Here is a 20,511-nt window from a genome sequence, read left to right on the forward strand (position 1 = left end):
ATTCCTGCCAACATCGGCCTGGATTAAGATGATTTCATTGACATAAGGAACAGAAAATATAATATTTATTCTAATGAGATTCTGTAATCATTACATTATTTTCACAATTATAAGTAATCACTAAATAACTTCCTCCCAAGGATCTAAAAATAAAAATAAGATAACAAAAGAAGGTCACAGTCCTGACAGCTTTATCATGCAAATCACAACTGTGAAAATTAAGCATGTTTTTGAGACTATGCCCTCCTCAAATATCCTTCCTGGAATTTTGTACCAGTAATGGCTGGTAATTCATTGTTATACCAGCTGGAAAGTATATCATTTGGGGTATGTGAAGTAAACATGTAAAGAGAAATGACCACACACACCTGAAACCAGGCCTCATTTCACAACTGTTTCCTACTTTCGATTTGCTTAGTTTACTTCATGAGGTATCTCGAGGAGAGAAAGCAGAGCTGGGATCTGCCCTGAGGCTGCTTCGGGAAGAGCTGGGTGGGCACCAAGACCCTCAGGCCGAGGGCTGAGCTGCGTGGCTATGACCCCATCACTGCAGCTCCCCAAGCGTGTGTCCCTGTGTGTCACGCAAACCCCTGCCACACAGGTGACACACGCCACACGCCTGACACAGGCTCAGCACACAGGGAGCTGCAGGGGCCTTTGAAAGCAGTATGCTGAGAATAGATAGGGCTCAAGGACAGTATCTCCAATTGAACTTTTAATGAACTCCCGTAGGCGCCAAGAAGGCGGGCAGATAAGGAAGAGCATAGAAACAAAGAACTGAGTAGAAGGTTACATCTGGGAAAAGAAAGTTTGTTTTGCATTGCATTCTTTCTGCTGACGTGGGGTTTATGGAGTATAAATAAAGTGAGGCGGAGGCTCTGAGCGCGGCCGCCATGTTCTCTGTGTGTCTTTGTCTTTTGTGTGTTCTTTCATTCTCCACCACCCCCGGCACGGACCCCAACAAGTGGCGCAGCGAGCAGGGTCAGCACGGGTGAGTAGGGGAGAACAAGAAGGGGAACCCCCTAGGGGCGGGTAAGGCCCGGATATTGTTAAGGGGAACCTTCTTAAGCTTTCATTATGGGGAATTCCATCTCTCTGGCCTCAGAATATTTACGGCTGTTTCAAGGACTGTTGCTGTCTATAGGAGTAAAAGTGAAAGAAAAAGACTTTGAAGTGATGGTTTGCCCATGTTGAACAACATTGTTACTGGTTTCAGTATCAGACTAAAGTGCAGCTGAATCGCAGAGAATGGTTACAGGTAGTAAAAACTCTGCTTAGAGCTCTCCAGTTAGGGGATATTATGCCTCTAAAATTGTGGACCTTGTGTGACTCTATCACTCAGACATTAGAGTTACTTGAGACTGATTCAGAGTGTGGTAATGTAGCCACAGGAGGAAAGATATCTGAGGATTTGGAAAAAATAAAAATAAAATAAATCTGAAATGGAGCCCATTTGTGCCAGGATAACAGAGGATGGGGGGGGGGGTAGCAAAAGGGGGAGAAGAGAAAAAGCCAGCTCTTCCTTCTTCTAAGGGAAATTCTGACATGCAGTGTATTATGGAAATGCTTCAACAAATATTACAGATATATTCTTCTAATTCACCTTTGCGAGCTTTCCCTGTTTCTTTTCCTTCTGCCCTGTTAAAAGAGGATTTTCCAGTGCCTCCAACCCCCCGGCTTCCTTATCTTTACCTTTGTTTGGCAAAGTTGAAGCCCTGTTCACATCAGACATACTTTAAATTTATACTAAACACCTGTTTAATATGTTAAAACCAGTGTATATGTATATCTTATTGTTTGTTAAAATATTATGAGTATTTCAATAGTCAATAAATAAACACATTAATATTAACTATTAATATTAATATAGTATTAATAACCCCAGCTAGGAAATTGTTATGTTATAGGGGTGCATAGGTTCCACCAATTTACACTCCAAACAGAAGTTGAATATTCGAGCTGCTTAATACATTAACTACCTCTTGATATTTTCTGTGTTTTTAAATTTTAACCATTGTATTGTGTATGTAATGATTCTCAATTTGGTATTAATATACATATTTCCTAGTGAGTAATGATGTTAGACATATAGGTTTATTGTCATTTCTTTGTTCTGCTACTTTTGGTTGGGTTATTTGCCTTTTCTTATTAATATGTTGAGATTCTTTATATTTGGGGATATGAGTATTATTATATATTATATATACTTTTAATTAAAAAAAATTTAAGGAGCTGGATCTGTTTCCAATTATTTGTGCTTCTTTTGCTCCTAATGCTCAGTTTTCAAATGGTGGCAATAATGTCCAATTTAATGCCTTACAAATTAAATTTTTAAAAAGAAATGAAAGCTGCCATTTCTAACTATGGACCTCAATCTCCTTTTATCCTTGGTCTTCTTGATATTTTTCATCAGAAAATTTGATAATTCCTATAGACTGGAAGACTTTGGGGAAGGCTTTTCTTGATCGTTCTCAGTGGTTACAATTGCACAGCTGGTAAATGAACAAGGCACATGTATAGGCTAGAAAAAATGTTATGTGTGATCCCCCTGGACCCACTGAGGAACAACTCACAGGCACGGACCAATATGCTACTCTTAATGCTCAGGCTGGTTTAGATGATGTTGCCTTTACTCAAATCAAGACTTTGTTTTTAAGGGCCTGAAATAAGGTAGAGATAACAGGAAAATGTTCCCTTTCCTCTGTGAAGATTTTACAGGGCACAAATGAACTATATTCAGATTTCGTAGCCCGTCTTCAGGATGCTGTCTTCAAAATTGTGGGTGCTGGCCTTGCTTCAAAAATTGTGTTATAAACATTGTCTTTTAAAAATGCTTATGCTGACTGTTAAAAATTGTTAAAATCGTTAAAGGCCAATGGGGCCAATTTAGATAAATATATTAAAACTTGTGTTAGTGTTGGAGGGGCTATTTATGATGCTCAATTATTTGCTGGAGCTTTGTCTAAAGCCTTAAAAGGAAATAACAGACAAGGTGTTTGTTTGCAGTGTGGTAAACCTAGACATTTCAAAAAAAAGAATGTCATAAAAATTGAACACTTTTATCCCTCAAGGCAGAAAGCTGCCTTCAGAGGTGTACAAATATTGTGGTAAAGGTCGACATTGGACAAATAAATGTCGTTCCAAAACTGATAAAAGTGGAAATTTACTGTCTCCTCTCCTGGGAAACGGGAGCCGGGGCCCACAGGCTTGGGGCCCCAACAATTACAATAGAAGTCTACTACAATATTCAGTGAGCAATGGCCTACAACATTAAGGAATAAATTCAAGTCCTCCTTAAGGATCCCACACCTTACCCCAGTTTCTCAGCTTTATGCGGCAACTAAGCAGAGCGCCGCTGCTGACTTAGCTATTACTCAGCCTTATACTTTGTCTCCTAATAGAGGAGTATATAAATTAGCTATTAGAGTGTGTGGCCCTTTGCCAAAAGGACATGATATTACTAATAAAATGTTTATTTTGGTACAAGTTTCACAATTTATACGCCTAGAGGCAGGGGAACGTATTCTCAATAGAGAGGGTTTCGTAGCACAGAAAAAACTGTTTTTTGGGAAACTTTAGTTTCTAATCAAAAGCCCTTATGTTCATTGCACATTAATGGGATAGTTTTAAAAGAGTTAATTGATACGGGGGTGAATATGTCTATTATTTGTTTAAATTAGTGGCCTATACAATGGGAAAAAAGACAAGTTTCAATTATACTCACTGGCTTGGGTGCTGCTTCTGTGATTTATCAAGACGTAGAACCTTTAACCTGTGTCGGTCCTAAAGGTCAACAAGGTCAAGTGTTTTTTTTAATTTTTATATTGTTCCTATCAATATTAATTTTTGGGAACAAGATCTTTCACAACAATTTGCTGCTTTTTTAAACATTCCTCATATTTCCTCAGCTGCCAAAAATAAGATGTTCAAAATGGGCTACAATCCTTTAAACTCATAGCCACCACTCCTATTTAGGTGAAACAGTGACTATTATTTAAAGAAATACTTAGGACTCTAAAAGAGTAAGTCAAAAAACAAATGGCCGAGAGGAATATAAAGCCACGTATTTCTGCATGGAATTCCTGTCTTTGTCTTGTCTTAAAATTATAAATGTTTACATTAAACCTAGGGAAAGTTTACAGCCTGGTCTTCCTAATCCTGCCCTTATCCCACAAAGTTAAAACCAGAGAAAAGCAGCAAGATGCTTTTGTATCATTACAAACTCAGCTTTCTTTCTACTCACTTAATATTGCCACAGAAAAAATTTAACTGGATTTTCTTATCAATATTTAGGTTATACCTTGGGGGCACAAAATATTCGACCCCAAAAAATTCAAATTCGACGTGATCATTTAAAAACATTAAATGATTTTCAAAAGCTTCTAGGAGACATTAATTGGATGCGTCCTGTTTTAGGAATACCAACATATCAGTTATAACATCTTTTTTCTATTCTAGAAGGAGACAGTCACTTGGACAACTCACGGCATTTAACTCCTTTGGCTTTACAGGAACTCCAGCCTGTTGAAGAGCAACTTCAAAAGGCCCTTCCTTTTGTTTATTTCATACTTTACCTTCTCCCACAGGAATGATTCATCAAACTAGTCGACCACTAAAATGGATCTTTTTGTCCAATAAAATATCTAAACGCTTGGCTACTTATATCGATCGTTTAGCTGAACTGATCATCAAAGGACGGCATCACTGTCGACAACTTTGGGGAGGAGATCCTTCCTTAATTATCTCTCAATTCACTCATAGTCAGATCACTTATCTTCTTGCAACTTCTGATTCTTGGCAAGAAGCTTCATCAATCTTGAGTTACAGTTTATCCTTATCCCTCGGTGCAATAGGGAGAATTGTTTGCTATTCTCATGGTCTTACTTGATTTCCCTACTACTGGTTGTAACATTGTTAGTGATTCTCAATACGCCGTTTATGTTACTTCTTATATTTCTCAGGCCACTTTACCTCTTTGTACTACTTCTTCTCTTCAGAAATTATTTTCTTTGTTGTCCTTTACTTTGAGCCAACGTCGAGCTCCTTTATTCATCACTCATCTTCGTTCTCATTCTCAACTTTCTGGGCCATTAGTTCATGGTAATACTCAGATTGATTTGCTTTTAATCGGCCACCTACATGCTGCAGAACAAAAATATACTCTACATCACACTAATAGTTCTGGCCTTCAACGATGGTTTCATTTAACTCATAAACAAGCTCGTTCTCTTATTCGAGCTTGTCCTTCCTGTGCTCCTTTGAGCATTCCATCCTTCCAACCTGGGGTTAATCCACGAGGTGTCCCTTCTTTTAGACGATTAAAGTATGTTCATCATACCATTGATACCTTTTCTCATTTCTGTTATTACTCATCTCTTAGCTTATTTCGCCATCATGGGCATTCCTCATACTTAAAACTAATAATGCCCCTGCCTATGTCTCTCGTAAATTACAAGTTTTCTTACAGCAATACAATATTCAACATATCACCGGTATCCCGGGCAACAGTCAAGGTCAAGCCATCATTGAGCGCACAAATTTAACTTTAAAAACTTAACTATTAAAACAAAACAAAAAGGGGGAAATGAGCCCCCCAGAAACCAGATTTTGAAACCAGATTTTGAAGGTTCTTTTTACCTTAATTTTTTTGAATCAATGGAGACAATTGCAAGACTCTGCTGTCGTAACCCATCTTTCCTCAACTCCCTCGGTGATAGTCCCTGCTGACAGTTTAAAGGTTTGGTATCCTAATGAAGAAGGTAAGCATGTTCAAGGGCAAGTTCTAAAACAGGGACGGGGCTATGCTCTTGTCCTTACAGGGAGTGGACCTGAGTTGTTTCCTACAAGATGATTGAAACCCTGTTGAAAAGAAAACTGGATTCAGCATGCATTTCTTCCTTTGTTAGATGTGCCTCGGCGGGAGACTTATTTCTCTTAGTGAGGCTTTGTATGAATATTGGACTTATATTCCCTTTCCACCCTTGTATCAGGGAGTCGCCTGAGAGGAGGCGGAAATTAAGGTTTTCACCAATAACATTACTTGGATGCCATCCCCCATATGGACAAGGACAACATAGAACGGGAAACAGCAATTATAATCAGCACATACCAATTTGGAGTGGAAGGACTTCCAATATGTATGGGAAATAGTCCTCATTGTCTCCGAAAATCACATGAAGCTTGGGCTGTTCGTTATAATCATAGTCATGTGGCTGCTAATACTGTTATTATTGTAACTAGAAGTTTTTAATATAATCATACTGTATATAGTAATGAAACTATTCCTAGTTCTTTACTTTTTTGTCCTATTCTAGACGTTTCTCCTAATATTGAGGTGCTGGAGTGACAATAATGTCGGGGAACTAAACCCCGGATTTTATTAGAATACAACGGGATGCAAATAACTGATTGAAGTGTGCACGGTGATTTTCAAACAAAATTTAGTCACATACCTTTGAAATGACACTGGGTAAATAAAAGTATTGCTGCTAACAGTAATGAAACCTTGGTATGGCGTGAAGGAGGCCTGAAGTACAGAGTTATTTTTGGAAGTTGTTAGTTGCAGGCGATGCCATTAGCACTTTTGTGGGGAATATGCCCCTTAATCTTTCTAACCCAAATAACTCCTTTCATATTCAGTTATATCGGAATACCTCCTGATATATTATTTCTTGTGTCCGTAAGCCCCACCTATTATTAGCAGGAAATTTGACATGGGATAATCTTACGGGGATTGTTAATAGTACAGATACGTGTACATTTTTGTCTTGCCTCAATCATTCCTGGTGGCACAATTTTACTGAGGATATTTATATCCTCAGGGCTCGTAAGGAAATTTGGCTACCTGTTAACCTTACGTGACCATGGGGGGCATCACCTCCTGAGACTTATATTTGGACTTCTCTCCAGTGAACCCTCCGTGCCCTTGGACTTATAATTGCCTCGGTGATGAGCCTTGTCGCCATGGTCTCCACTGCAGCCATAGCAGGACTCGCTCTTCGTCAAAGCATACAAAATGCTGAATTTATGCAGCAATGGCACGAACAATCTCACCGGTTATGGCTTCAACAACGAAACATTGATTCTCAACTTGCTGAAAGATTGGACAACATGGAGCAAGCATTGACATGGCTTGGAGATCAGCTCACTGTACTCAGTACTCGGATGACATTACAATGTGATTGGAACTCCACTCAATTTTGTGTAACGCCTGTGCCTTTTAACATCTCTCAAAATTGGACTGTAATCCGAAAATTATTAGTAGGCCATAAAAATATTAGTTTGGACATCCAAGAGCTCACTCAGAACATTTCCGAAGCATTTCAACAACAATTACATGTGTTGTCCGGAACTGTAACCCTTCAGGAGCTGGGTCAGCGCCTTGCTTTAACCCATGGACCCAGATGAAGATATGGATTTCTACAATCTCTGGAAGTATATTGCTTTGGGCACTTGGATTGGGTCTACTTCTTTTGGTGATTCGATGCTCCCTCCGTCGCCTCCAAAAACAAAAGAAAACACAAGAACAAATATGGGCTACCTTTTTAGGATTGAGGCAAAACAAAAAAAAAGGGGGGGGGGGGAAATGCAGGGGCCTTTGAAAGCAGTATGCTGAGAATAGATAGGGCTCAAGGACAGTATCTCCAATTGAACTTTTAATGAACTCCCGTAGGCGCCAAGAAGGCGGGCAGATAAGGAAGAGCATAGAAACAAAGAACTGAGTAGAAGGTTACATCTGGGAAAAGAAAGTTTGTTTTGCATTGCATTCTTTCTGCTGACGTGGGGTTTATGGAGTATAAATAAAGTGAGGTGGAGGCTCTGAGCGCGGCCGCCATGTTCTCTGTGTGTCTTTGTCTTTTGTGTGTTCTTTCATTCTCCACCACCCCCGGCACGGACCCCAACAGGGAGCGATCAGTAAGTGGTGACTAGAGAGAAGTGACGGCCTTCAGCGTGGACGGAGAAAACAGGCCACAGACTCACAGAGGAAACGCCACAGATCCACAGACGGAGAAAACACCACAGACGCACGGACGGAGGAAACACCACAGACGCACGGAGGGAAGAAAAGCGCCACAGACGCATGGAGGGAGGAAAAGTGCCACAGACGCAGGGACGAAAGAAATGCCACTGACACACGGATGGAAGAAACACCACAGACGCATGGATGGAGGAAACGTGCCACAGAGGCACACACGGAGAAAACAGGCCACAGATGCACGAACGGAGGAAACGCCACACATGCACGGACGGAGGAAACAGGGCAGAGACGCCCACACACCAGTGTGGAACGTCGGACAGGAACGTCCTGGCCATGCACTGTCCACTCCCCCTAGAGACTTCCCACCCCAGAGCACTCAGGATGGCTGTGGAGCGCCTGCCACGCACCCCAGAGGCGAAGCTGGGGAGCCAGAGATGAACAGGTTCACGTCCATCAAATGCAGCTGCAATCCCTGTAATAACTGCAGGTCACTATTAAACAGAAGGGCACCTCACTTGGAATAAAAGCACTCTGCATAAAAGAACTAAAGATTGGCTGGAGACAGCTTAGAAACCGTCACCATTATTCTTGTTAGTGACAGCGAAGCTTCAAGAGTGGTCATTTTTCCTGTAGAAATCCCACAGAGGTGATTCCTGGAACTCATTTAGAATATTTCTTTCCCAGAAACCACACAACCAAGAACTTAATAGTGCCGTCTCTTGACCAGAAAGATTCAGATTTCTGATGAAACTAAACCCTGTCCAGCCTCCTGATTCTAGAAGATGCTATACAGAAAAGCTAACTCAAAGGGGTCTCATTTCTTTTGTCGTCCATGACACATATAAAAAAAAATTTTAAATATTCAAAAAATGTAGGAATTGTACAGTGAATACCCATGTGTCTACCCCCTGGATCACAGATTAGATTTAAATGTAAAGTTCTAAAGGTTCCCAGCTAAGGAAACGTGCAGTGTAAGCCTCTACCTGGTTAGAACCAAGGGGAATGGAATGAGCTTTCCCCAGCCTTGCTGCTCAGCTGGGAGGAGCTGCCACAGCTCAGCCACCCCACCCCAGAGCACCCAGGATGGCTGTGGAGTTCCTGCCACCCACCCCAGACGTGAGGCTGGATAACCAATCGCGGTGTTAAGAATGAGCCAGCCTTTAGAGGCCATGTGGTCTATACTTGAATAGAAAATGTTCCAGGAAACTAAAGATTCCAATGCGTGTGCTGAATTCCTAACCATTTGAAACCCAGGCTCCTCATCTATATACAAAGAACAACGCTCTCTCCTGGGAAAGCATTTCAGAAGCACGAAAAAGGATCCACATGAGAGCAGCTGAAAACTACAAGGCATCATGCAATTATAAACCTTTTTCTATATCTTTGTTTCAAGGAATGTCAGCATTCTAAATATTGCAGTTCATCCCACATCACCTTTCAGGAGCAAATCATAACGATCAAAACTATCAGCAGAATCACTACCAGCTCAGTCACCACGTGCTTCTTCTTCCTGCATGACAATTCCTGCAGAACGATGGGACCATCCCAGAATGGCTCCCTGCCATCATGTGCCCATTCTCCTTCCCCAGGGAGCTATTCCTGTACTCATGGGGCATGGGAAACCTGTATAACGTCACCAGAAAGTCCTTGTTTGACTTACACACTTCCCAGAAGGGCTGATTTTATCCAGACTCCTAACTGTGTCAAACACTAAACCTAAAAAATCATCAAGAAACCAAAGAAATGTAAGGCCAGGTCCTGCCCCAGGTGCATGGCTACTAGGGGAGAAATAGAAAATGAGACATGAAAGGAAACTTTTAAGATATTCAGACCATCACTGGATGATTCCAGGAACCCATTACAGATCATTGCTGTTCCTAATAACAGGAAAGAAATTCTAAAATCCCAACAGGCATGGTGAGTCCCTCACTTGCATGAAGTGAAAATAATAATCCATCACTCTCTTCAAAAGGATAAAAGAAAAACTCTACTTCCTCTTCATATTAATTTGTGTAAAGCAACTTAAGTGAGAAAATCTTAATGTCTGGACTGTGATATCAATAGCAAAATAATCCCAAGATTCCCAATTAAAAGATACAGACGGCCTGAATGACTTTAAAACAAGAAAAACTGACTATATGCTGCCTACAAAAAACTCAGTTCAGCCGCAAAGACACACATAGACTAAATGTGAAGGGATGGAAAAACACATTCCACATTAATGGAAATCAAAAGTGAGCAAGAGTAGCCATATTTATTTCAGATCAATCACAATTTAAGTCAAAAACTGTAAAAAGGAGAAGAAAAGGTAATTATATAATAAAGAGATCAAAATAGCAAAAGGATATAACAATTACGAGTATATGTGCACCCAACAACAAAGCACTCAGATATGTAAAGCAAATATTAGTAGATCTAAATAGAAAGAGAGGTCTGGCGCAGTGCCTCATGCCTATAATCCCAGCATTTTGGGAGGGATGTGGAGGCAGGTGGATCACCTGAGGTCAGGAGTTTAATACCAGTCTGGCCAACATGGTGAAACCTTCTCTCTACTAATACAAAAAATTAGCCCAGCATGGTGGCACATGCCTGTAATCCCAGCTACTTGGGAGGCTGAGCCAGGAGAATCACTTGAACTCAGGAGGTGGAGGTTGCAATGAGTTGAGATTGCACCTCTGCACTCCAGCCTAGGCAACAACAGCAAAACTCTGTCTCAAATAAATTTATATATACATAAATACACACACACACACACATATATATATGTGTGCGTGTGTATATATATATATATATATATATATATATATATATATATATATATATATATATGGAGAGAGAGAGAGACAGAGAGAGACAGGGAGACACCAACACAACAATAGTAGGAGCTTCAAAATCCCACTGTCAGCACTGGAGGTCATCTAGACAAAAAATAACAACAAAACATCAAATTTAAAGTCCAGTGTAGACCAAATGGACCTATCAGACATTTACAGAACATTTCATCCAACAGATACATAATGCACATTCTTCTCCTCAGCACATGGAACATTCTCTAGAATCCACCACATGTTAGGCTACAAAAGAATTCTCAATACATTTTTTCTAAAATTGAAATAACATCTAGGATATTCTCAGACTCTAACAGAATAAAGCTATAAATCAACAACAAGGAACAGACACTTCTCAAAAGAAGACATTTATGCAGCCAATAGAGACATGAAAAAATGCTCATAATATAGAATGAGACCACCACTTCTCCTGTTGTCTTTCCCAACTTTTCCCCGTCTCCCCTTTTCCCTAGTTTATAAGACAGGAGAAGGGGGAGAAAACAAAAAGTTGGAAGGAAACAGAAGTAAGATAAATAGCTAGACGACCTTGGCACCACCACCTGGCCCTGGTGGTTAAAATAATAATAATAATATTAACCCCTGACCCAAACTACTAGTGTTATCTGTAAATTCCAGACATTGTCTGAGAAAGCACTGTAAAACGTTTTGTTCTGTTAGCTGATGCATGTAGCCTCCCATCATGTTTTGTCTGCGGCTAGTCCTGCTACAATAATCACTCGCCATCAGAGAAATGCAAATCAAAACCACAATGAGATACCATCTCACACCAGTTAGAATGGCGATCATTAAAAAGTCAGGAAACAACAGGTGCTGGAGAGGATGTGGAGAAATAGGAACACTTTTACACTGTTGGTGGGACTGTACACTAGTTCAACCATCGTGGAAAACAGTGTGGTCATTCCTCAAGGATCTAGTACTAGAAATACCATTTGACTCAGCCATCCCAATACTGGGTACATACCCAAAGGATTATAAATCATGCTGCTATAAAGACACATGTACACGTATGTTTATTGCGGCACTATTCACAACAGCAAAGACTTGGAACTAATCCAAATGTCCATCAATGACAGACTGGATTAAGAAAATGTGGCACATATACACCATGGTATACTATGCAGCCATAAAAAAGGATGAGTTCATGTCCTTTGTAGGGACATGGATGGAGCTGGAAACCATCATTCTCAGCAAACTATCGCAAGGACAGAAAACTAAACACCGCAAGTTCTCACTCATAGGTGGGAAATGAACAGTGAGATCACTTGGACACAGGAAAGGAAACATCACACACTGGAGCCTGTTGTGGGGAGGGGGGAGGCGGGAGGAGGGAGGGATAGCATTAGGAGATATACCTAATGTAAATGATGAGTTAATGGGTGCAGCATACCAACTTGGCACGTGAATACACATGTAATAAACCTGCACATTGTGCACATGTACTCTAGAACAAAAAGTTTAATTAAAAAAAAAATCAACAACAAGGAGAACTTTCAAAACTGTATAAATACATAGAAATTACACAATATGCCCTTGAATAGCCAATGGGTCAATGAAGAAATGAAGAAGGAAATTTAAAAATTTCTTGAAATAAATGAAAACAGAAACACAACATATCAAAGTTTATGGTATACAGCAAAAGCAGTATTAAGAGGAAAGTTTATAACAATGAACTCCTACATTTAAAAAACAGATTTAAAATAAACAACCTAACAACGAACTGCAATGAGCTAGAAGAGCAAGAACAAATCAAATCCAAAAGTGGTAGAAGAAAAGAAATAACAAAGATCAAAGAGGAACTAAATAAACTTGAAACTAACAAATATAAAAATGAAGAAAAAAATATTGGTTTTTTGAAAAGATAAATAAAATAGACAAACCATTAGCTACACTAAGCAAACAAAAAGAAATCCCAAAGAAATAAAATTAGAAACAGAAAAGGAGAATGATAGTTGATACTACAGAAATACAAGGGATCATTACAGACTATTTTGAACAATTGTATGTCAACAGATTGGAAAATCTAGAAGAAATGGATAAATTCCCGGACACGTACAACCTACCAAGATGGAACCAAGAAGAAACGGAAATCCTGAAGAGACCAATAATGAGTAACACGTATGACTAAGTAATAATAAAAAGTCTCCCAACAAAGAAAACCCCAGAACTAGGTGACTTCGCAGCTGAACTCTACACATTTTTATTTCAATTCTTCTCAAACTATCCCAAAAGTATTGAAGAGGAGGGAATTCTGCCAAGTTCATTCTTCAAGACCAGCATTACCCTGATACCAAAATAAGGCAAGGACACAATAAAAAGAGAAAACTATAGGTCAATATTCCTGATGAACACAGATGCAAAAATCCTCAACAAAATACTAACAAACTGAATCCAACAGCAAATCAAAAAGATTATACACCATGATCAAGTGGGATTTATCCCACGATGCAAGGATTGCTCATCAAACACAAATCAATAATCATGCTACATCACATCAACAGAATTAAGGACAAAAACCATAATATCATTTCGATAGATACAGAAAAAGCATTTGATAAAATTCAACGCTGCTTCATGATAGAAAGTCTCAACAAACGAGGCACTGAAGGAAACATACCTCAACACAATAAAGGCCATATGTGACAAACCCACAGCTAACATAATGGGGAATGGGGAAACACTAAGAGCTTTTTCTCTGAGATCTGTAAAAGACAAGGACGCCCACTTGTGCCACTCCTATTCAACACAGCACTGAACGTCCTAGTCAAGAGCAGTCAGGCAAGAGAAAGAAATCAAGGGCACCCAAAGTGGAAAGGAGGCACTCTAATTATCTGTTTTCAGACAATGTGCTCTTATATATTAAAAAAAAAAAAAAAGACTCCAGCAAAAATCTCTTTGAACTGATAAACAAATTCAGTAAAGTTACAGAATACAAAATCAACATATAAATATCAGTAGCATTTCTATAGACCAACAATGAGCCAGTGAAAAAAGAAATCAAGAAAGCAATCCCATTTAACTACAAAAATATAAAATAAAAATAAAAATACCTCAGAAGAAATCTAACCCAGAAGGTTAAAGATCTCTATGAGGAAAACGATATTCTACCCTCGGAAGGTAGAACAGTGGCTTCTAGAGACAGGAAAGGGCGGCGGGAAGGCAGAAAGGGAGAGGTTGTCTAATGGATACAAAATTACATCTAGATAGTAAAAATAAGGGTTAGTGTGCTATAGCCTTGTAGGGTGACTATAGTTTACAATTTATTGTATATTTTCAAGCAGCTAGAAGAGAGGATTTTAAATATTCCCAGCATTAAGAAATGACAAATGTTTGAGATGATGGACATGCTAATTACCCTGAGTTGCTAATTACACACGAAAAACATGTATTGAAATATCATACTGTATCCCATGGATATGTACTATAATGTGTCCATTAAAAATAATAATTGTTAAAAACCCAAGGGTCATTTCTCATGTGTCCTTTGTCAGTGTTGTGGTCCATTGGTGGAGACCTAGCCATTTGCAAGTAAGACTATAGTCACTTGAGCTGAAAGCAAATGAATCGTCACAAAAATTACCACTGGCACCGAGTCTTCTTTCCAGAATTTCCTGCCCACAGCACTGCCACAGTCACTGTGGGCAGGAAAGACACACTAGCACCCAAGTTTCAACCCCAGTAAAGTTGATGCTTTTATTTCTCTGGTTTGGAATAGGTGTGTGTTCATAATTTACGTTTACTCCAACTGTCCCCTTGCTTAAATAGCTTCTTAAGGATAACTTCCTCTTACTAAATCCCAACAGCTTCTGAGCATCCATTATATTCTCCAAAGTAAATAAAAAGAGAAAACGTGTTGAAAGCCTGATAATGTTCACTTAAGAATCCAGCATGATGTACAGCTTGAAATGGCTACTCCACCTTGTTCCTTTACATGACTTTTAAAGTAGCCCCAGTTATTATACATAATTGAAGTCATAATTTCTGCAATACCATTAGGTCCACGAACGGTGGGGCCAGGGGACTTCAAAGTCTGTCTCCGATTTTTTTTTTTTTTAAAAAGGAAAGCTCATGAGAGTAGGTAATGAAAATAAATATTCACACAACTCGGAACAGGGGATGGTGAAACATAAAGCTCCAGCCTGGCACAGGTGTCCAGCCAGTGAGGGTGGGGACACAGACTCATACGGTCCCCACAATCCCTCAGAAATGCCACAGACAGGTGGGTGGCCTGAGACAGAGCCAGGCTCCGAATTCCGGGAGCTGTCTGGCTCATGTGCACCTCATGTGGTCCACACTGCACGAGGATGCCCAACGTCACCAGTCCCGGTGCAGAACACAAGAATGCCCCATGGCATGAGCCCCCGCTGCACAGCATAGCCCGAAGGTGCCAGCTCAGACTCCTACACACGCTGGTCACCAAGGCACTGCCCTCCAGGAAGGAGGACCCCAGAGGTCGTGGCAGGGTGAGGTTCTGCTCTTCATCATCCGCGAGCAGAGGGGAAAGTCCCAGCAGACATTTGGGGAGCCTCTACACGTGGTTCTGGGACTCTGAGTGGAGGTTCAAAGATGTCCCCAGGTACGCCAGACTCAAACCTAAAAAAGACCCATTCTTCCAGATATGCCCAGACTGGAACCTATATAGGCCATCCTTCCTAGCTTTTCTCTGGAAAAGCAGGCTTAAAAGAGTATCGACTAAAAGGGGCCACCAGGAAGACAGAAGTCCTATCTTTAAAAAAAGATTTTTTTTTTTTTTTTTTAAAAAGAGGCACTGAGGCTCTGACCCATCTGAGCACAGAGTACATGCTCGGCAGCCTCTGTCAGAGCAGAGCAAGTACACACATGCTCTCCATGCCCTGTGCTCCCAGCACCCGTGCTCCCCGCACCCATGCTTCACACGCCCGTGCTCCCCACACCCGTTCTCCCCGCACCCGTCCTCTCCACGCCCATGCTCCCTACACCTATCTGTGCTCCCCATGCCTATGCTCCCTGCAGCCGTGCTCCCCGCACTGTGCTCCCTGCGCCCATGTCTGCTCCTCGAGCTCTCTTCCACTGGTTTCCTCTGTACATCCCTCTTGATAGTCACTGTCACCTCGAATCACCTGGCTAAATGGAGGTAAAGCAAAAGTCTAGAGTAGCACATTGGAGGACAGAGTGGAAGTGGCTATTTACCAAGCAGGGCTATGAGATGAGCGCATCTGATCCCCATTAATCCTGACGGTCAGTTGATTAGCCCTGTTCAACAGCTGGGGACACTGAGGTGTGGAAGGACGGGCTTGCTTACCCCAGACGATGCTGACAGTGTGGGCCCAGCCCAGTCCCACAGCCACCAGGAGGAGGCTCCTCACTGGGCAGGCGCGGAGGTGCAGCCCAGAGAACGCTTGGGACCCTGGCACAGACTCCTCAGGAAGGAAACAGAAAGGCCCACAGAGACTCAAGCAGCACAGAAGAAGGTCACCCACAAGTTAAAAATAGATGTTTGTGCTTTACCGTCCCAGAGTGCTAAAAATCCAACCCACTCACACGCACAGCCTGACGTGAGCCTGGCCTCCTGCAGCACTGGGCTAAGCGAGAGACGTACCTGCCTCTCTCCCGACAATAGCAGACTTGGCAGCTATTCTTCAATGTACTTGACACGCTTCCGTGAGGGATTAAGCGACACTCTGTCGACACTGGCTAAGTTTAATCCTGACACAGCCAACCATCTAGATCTGCAGTGAACAAACAACTTACTTTGGATGATTCTGCCACTAACAAAGACCCTGAATCTCCCACCAAAGCTTAGTGACACGACTTACCTTTCTGTTTTCATTTCAGGTACACTGGCCCACATGATCTAATTTACCTGCTGATAATGCCTTGGAAAGACCACCAGGGGGCCCCACACCATTTTCAGCTTTAGAGGGATGTGAATTTCCCTTTGATGAGAAAGGTGATGGGGAAATAAAACAAGGATCCAAAACAGATGCCTGTGTGTTTCCTGGGAGTGATAAAGTCAGGAACTGCCTCTGTGTGTCAGGCGAGGGAGTAACAGAGACAATGGCACCAACTCCTGAGACAGAGGACCTGATGCATGGTGCAGCCACCGCCTGTGGCCAAGGAAATTCCAGGGAATGTAGACCCCAGTTGTATGGTACAGCCACCATGTGCGACCACAGAAATTCCAGGAATGCAGACCCTCAGTCACATGGTACAGCCACTATCTGCAGCCACAGAAATTCCAGAGAACGCAGACCCTCAGACACATGGTACAGCCACTATCTATGGCCATGGAAATTCCAAGGAATGCAGACCCTCAGTCACATGGTACAGCCACCATATATGGCCACGGAAATTCCGAGGAATGCATACCCCAGTCGCATGGTGCAGCCACAGCCTGCAGCCACAGAAATTCTGGAGAACGCAGACCCCAGTCGCATGGTACAGCCACTACCTATGGCCATGGAAATTCCAGAGAACAGAGACCCTCATTCCCATGGTACAGCCACCACCTATGGCCACGGAAATTCAGGGGAACGCAGACCCTCAGTCACATGGTACAGCTACCACCTGTGGTCACAGAAATCCTGGGGAACACAGACTCCAGTCGCATGGTGCAGCTACCACCTATGGTCACAGAAATCCTGGGGAACACAGACTCCAGTCGCATGGTGCAGCCACCACCTGCAGTCACGGAAATTCCAGGGAATGCAGACCCCAGTCACATGGTACAGCCACCATCTATGGCCATGGAAATTCCAGGGAACATAGACACCAGTCGCATGGTGCAGCCACCACCTGTGGCCATGGAAATTCTGGGGAATGCAGGCCCCAGTCTCTAAAGTATGAACTTCACTGCAGTGAATGTGGAAGAGTTTCTCTCTGTGCAGAGCTCAGTATCCAGAAGGGGAGATGGCTCCAGGAATGCCTTCCTCCTCTTCAGAGCTCAGGGCCTAGGGCTGACACCCTTGGGAGGGGTCCTTGTTCAGCAATTGTGCCTGGAGAGGGTCCCCCAACACTCACCGTGCACCTCCTAGGAGCGGAGGCTACAACAGGGAGCCAGAGACCAAGCTCTGCTCAGACAACAGTGAGCTGATGGCCTTCCACTCTAAGTTCAACAGGGACCCAGGGACCAAGCTCTGCTCAGACAACAGTGAGTTGATGGCCTTCCACTCTAAGTTCAACAGGGACCCAGGGACCAAGCTCTGCTCAGACAATAGTGAGCAGATGGCCTTCCACTCTAAGTTCAACAGGGACCCAGGGACAAAGTTCTGCTGAGACAACAGTGAACTGATGGCCTTCCACTCTAAGTTCCAACTGCATGGAATGTGTATTCCATGAATGCTTGTTAAATGAATGATTCATATAAGGTCATCTGTGCTGACCTTTGCTGGTCTGCTGACTGTGAGCTTCAGAGCATAGGCCTCATTCCTGGAGCAGCCAGCTCTTCCCAGAGCGACGGCCACTGCAGGGCAAAGCCCAGAGCTTGTCCTGCAGCAACACACTCAGGACCCTGCGCTGGGCACGCTGGGGGCCTCTCCAGCAGAAGATCCCCAGCCCTGACCGTGCAATAACAGTGAACCCCAGGGGAGTCCCAAGTGCTCAAAATCATGTAAATGTCCATTGTGATTTAACATATCAATTTTAGAAGAAAGGGCATATTGCCACCTCCCTCCTCAAACTAGGGACTATAAATCGATCCATCACCCTAACTGAGACTCTGCCTTAAATTCTGCTAAAACTACCATCCAAACACTCAAATTTACATTAGCGTTAAGGGAAAAAAAAAACTAAACCAAACACCTGTAAGAAACGGTCAAGTAACCTGTGATACATCAACCCAAAGATTAAACATGAAAACAATGAAGTAGCAAGATATTAAAAGAATATAAACTCTATGTACATCATGGCCCAAGGTTCTAAAATTACACAGAGACAAAGACTGGAATGGAAGGGGGATATGTTTACAGATACATTTTTTATTTTTTAATATTACTTCTCTAATGTATGATTTGACTAACCAGATAATTCAGTAAAAAATTAAAAAATTAATTATGCCTATAGATAAATATGTAAAGAATCCTTTTCTTTGATGCCAATGGAATTAGTTTGGGTCTGACCCACAGTCTTCAATCTTTTAATTAAGACACAAAAATCATCTTTCAAGCTGTTAGGAAAAAAAGAAGAAAAAGATTGAAAACCAGGAGCCCAGAAAAAAAGGACTCGCTATGTATCACAGCGTCTCTCCACGCCTCTCCACCCCGGACAGTGCTCCCTCTTTCCCCATTTTCATACCTACTGCACAAAACACTTAGTAAAGAACTATCTCAATTCATGAGTCACACAGCACAAAGGGCCAGTGTCGCTGCCAAACATACCCTGCAGCCCCAAAACGAAGAGGCAACTGGTTCCTTCCTTCCTCAGTGAAGGAAGAATGAGAGGCTGCTGGTTGTCATTTTAAATCTCACACCTCAATGTCTTAGCACTTTCCTGCTTTGTTGGTTTCCAGGGCTTATTAAAATTAACCACCCCCACCCCCGCGGATATTGAAGAAAGAAAGCAGGAAGGTTGTGCAGGCTTCCAAGAGGCAGAGCCCTGCTTCCGCACCCACCTCTGTCTTTCTACCCACAGCAGCCGGGTTTACCAATTAGTCTCCCTTAAAGAGCAGTTTATGCTCATCGCGAACAAATGGATGCAATTGCTTCTTTTGAGATGCAGCAAGTTTTGGGCCCTCAGCAAAAAGAAAAAGAAAAAGAAAGAAAGAAAGAAAGAAAGAAAGAAAGAAAGAAAGAAAGAAAGAAAGAAAGAAAGAAAGAAAGAAAGAAAGAAAGAAAGAAAGAAAGAAAGAGAGAGAAAGAAAGAGAGAGAAAGAAAGAGAGAGAAAGAAAGAAAGAAAAAAGAAAAGAAAAGAAAAGAAAGAAAGAAAGAGAGAAAGAGAGAGAAAGAAAGAGAGAGAAAGAAAGAAAGAAAGAAAAAAGAAAAGAAAAGAAAAGAAAAAAAGAAAGAAAGAAAGAAAGAGAGAAAGAGAGAGAAAGAAAGAGAGAGAAAGAAAGAAAGAAAGAAAAAAGAAAAGAAAAGAAAAGAAAAAAGAAAGAAAGAAAGAAAGAAAGAGAGAAAGAGAGAGAAAGAAAGAGAGAGAAAGAAAGAAAGAAAAAAGAAAAGAAAAGAAAAGAAAGAAAGAAAGAAAGAAAGAAAGAAAGAGAAAAAACAGGGCACTGGCACAACAGTCATAACCTCTGCGTGGCACACACACAGAAGGAAAGTTAAAGCCCTGGAGGCGGAGGCGTTCGGAAAGGGAAGGTGGAAGTAGGAAGGACGCCCACGGGATAGAGTGGTCAGAAACAGACCACCTCACCAAAGGGCGCCTTAGACGTTCCAGAGGACAAAATGCCCCTCTTTCCAGGGTAAACACCCATTTGCCAAACTCAGCCAGTGACGGTAAGCAGGAGTTTGCTTTTTTTTTAAGGCGTCTGAGTAACGATGACAAGAGCAAGAAATGAGCTTAATAATGGGACTGACAGGGCCCTGGGCTGGTGACTCTGCTGATGTGCACAGCATCAAAACCCAGGTTCCTCAATGCGCTCCTCCGCAGTTCAGGACAGCACTACAACTCACCCCATCAATCACTGCTTAAAAAATCAGTTCTAAAAAAAGACGACCCATTTGAAAGCAGCCGGAGGAGGAAGACAGAGAGTGTCTCACAGAATCCAA

At 41.9% G+C, this 20,511-nt stretch overlaps 1 protein-coding gene across 4 annotated transcripts; it reads left to right on the forward strand.

Annotated features, from left to right (window-relative positions):
* The first annotated feature begins 861 nt into the window (after window positions 1-861).
* On the forward strand, window positions 862-19,403 carry LOC144334889 (uncharacterized). 4 transcript variants are annotated; one of them, XR_013405136.1, is made up of 2 exons: window positions 862-991; window positions 5,991-7,845. XR_013405136.1 is itself a non-coding variant. In XM_077966735.1 (2 exons), the coding sequence occupies exon 2, from the start codon at window positions 16,895-16,897 to the stop codon at window positions 17,894-17,896; it is 1,002 nt and encodes a 333-aa protein (XP_077822861.1). In that variant the 5' UTR covers window positions 864-991; window positions 16,639-16,894; the 3' UTR covers window positions 17,897-19,403. The 4 variants fall into 4 exon arrangements, 1 of the variants encoding a protein (XP_077822861.1); XM_077966735.1 differs by lacking the exon at window positions 5,991-7,845 and adding an exon at window positions 16,639-19,403 and having other exon boundaries at window positions 864-991; XR_013405135.1 differs by having other exon boundaries at window positions 872-991; window positions 5,820-7,518.
* The last annotated feature ends 1,108 nt before the right edge of the window (window positions 19,404-20,511 follow it).

This window comes from Macaca mulatta, chromosome 15 (assembly GCF_049350105.2).
Source record: "Macaca mulatta isolate MMU2019108-1 chromosome 15, T2T-MMU8v2.0, whole genome shotgun sequence".
NCBI classification, from domain to species: domain Eukaryota; kingdom Metazoa; phylum Chordata; class Mammalia; order Primates; family Cercopithecidae; genus Macaca; species Macaca mulatta.

Coding starts and splice junctions, on each gene's coding strand:
- LOC144334889 (XM_077966735.1), top strand. CDS start 16,895: ATGGTGCAGCCACCGCCTGTGGCCAAGGAAATTCCAGGGAATGTAGAC.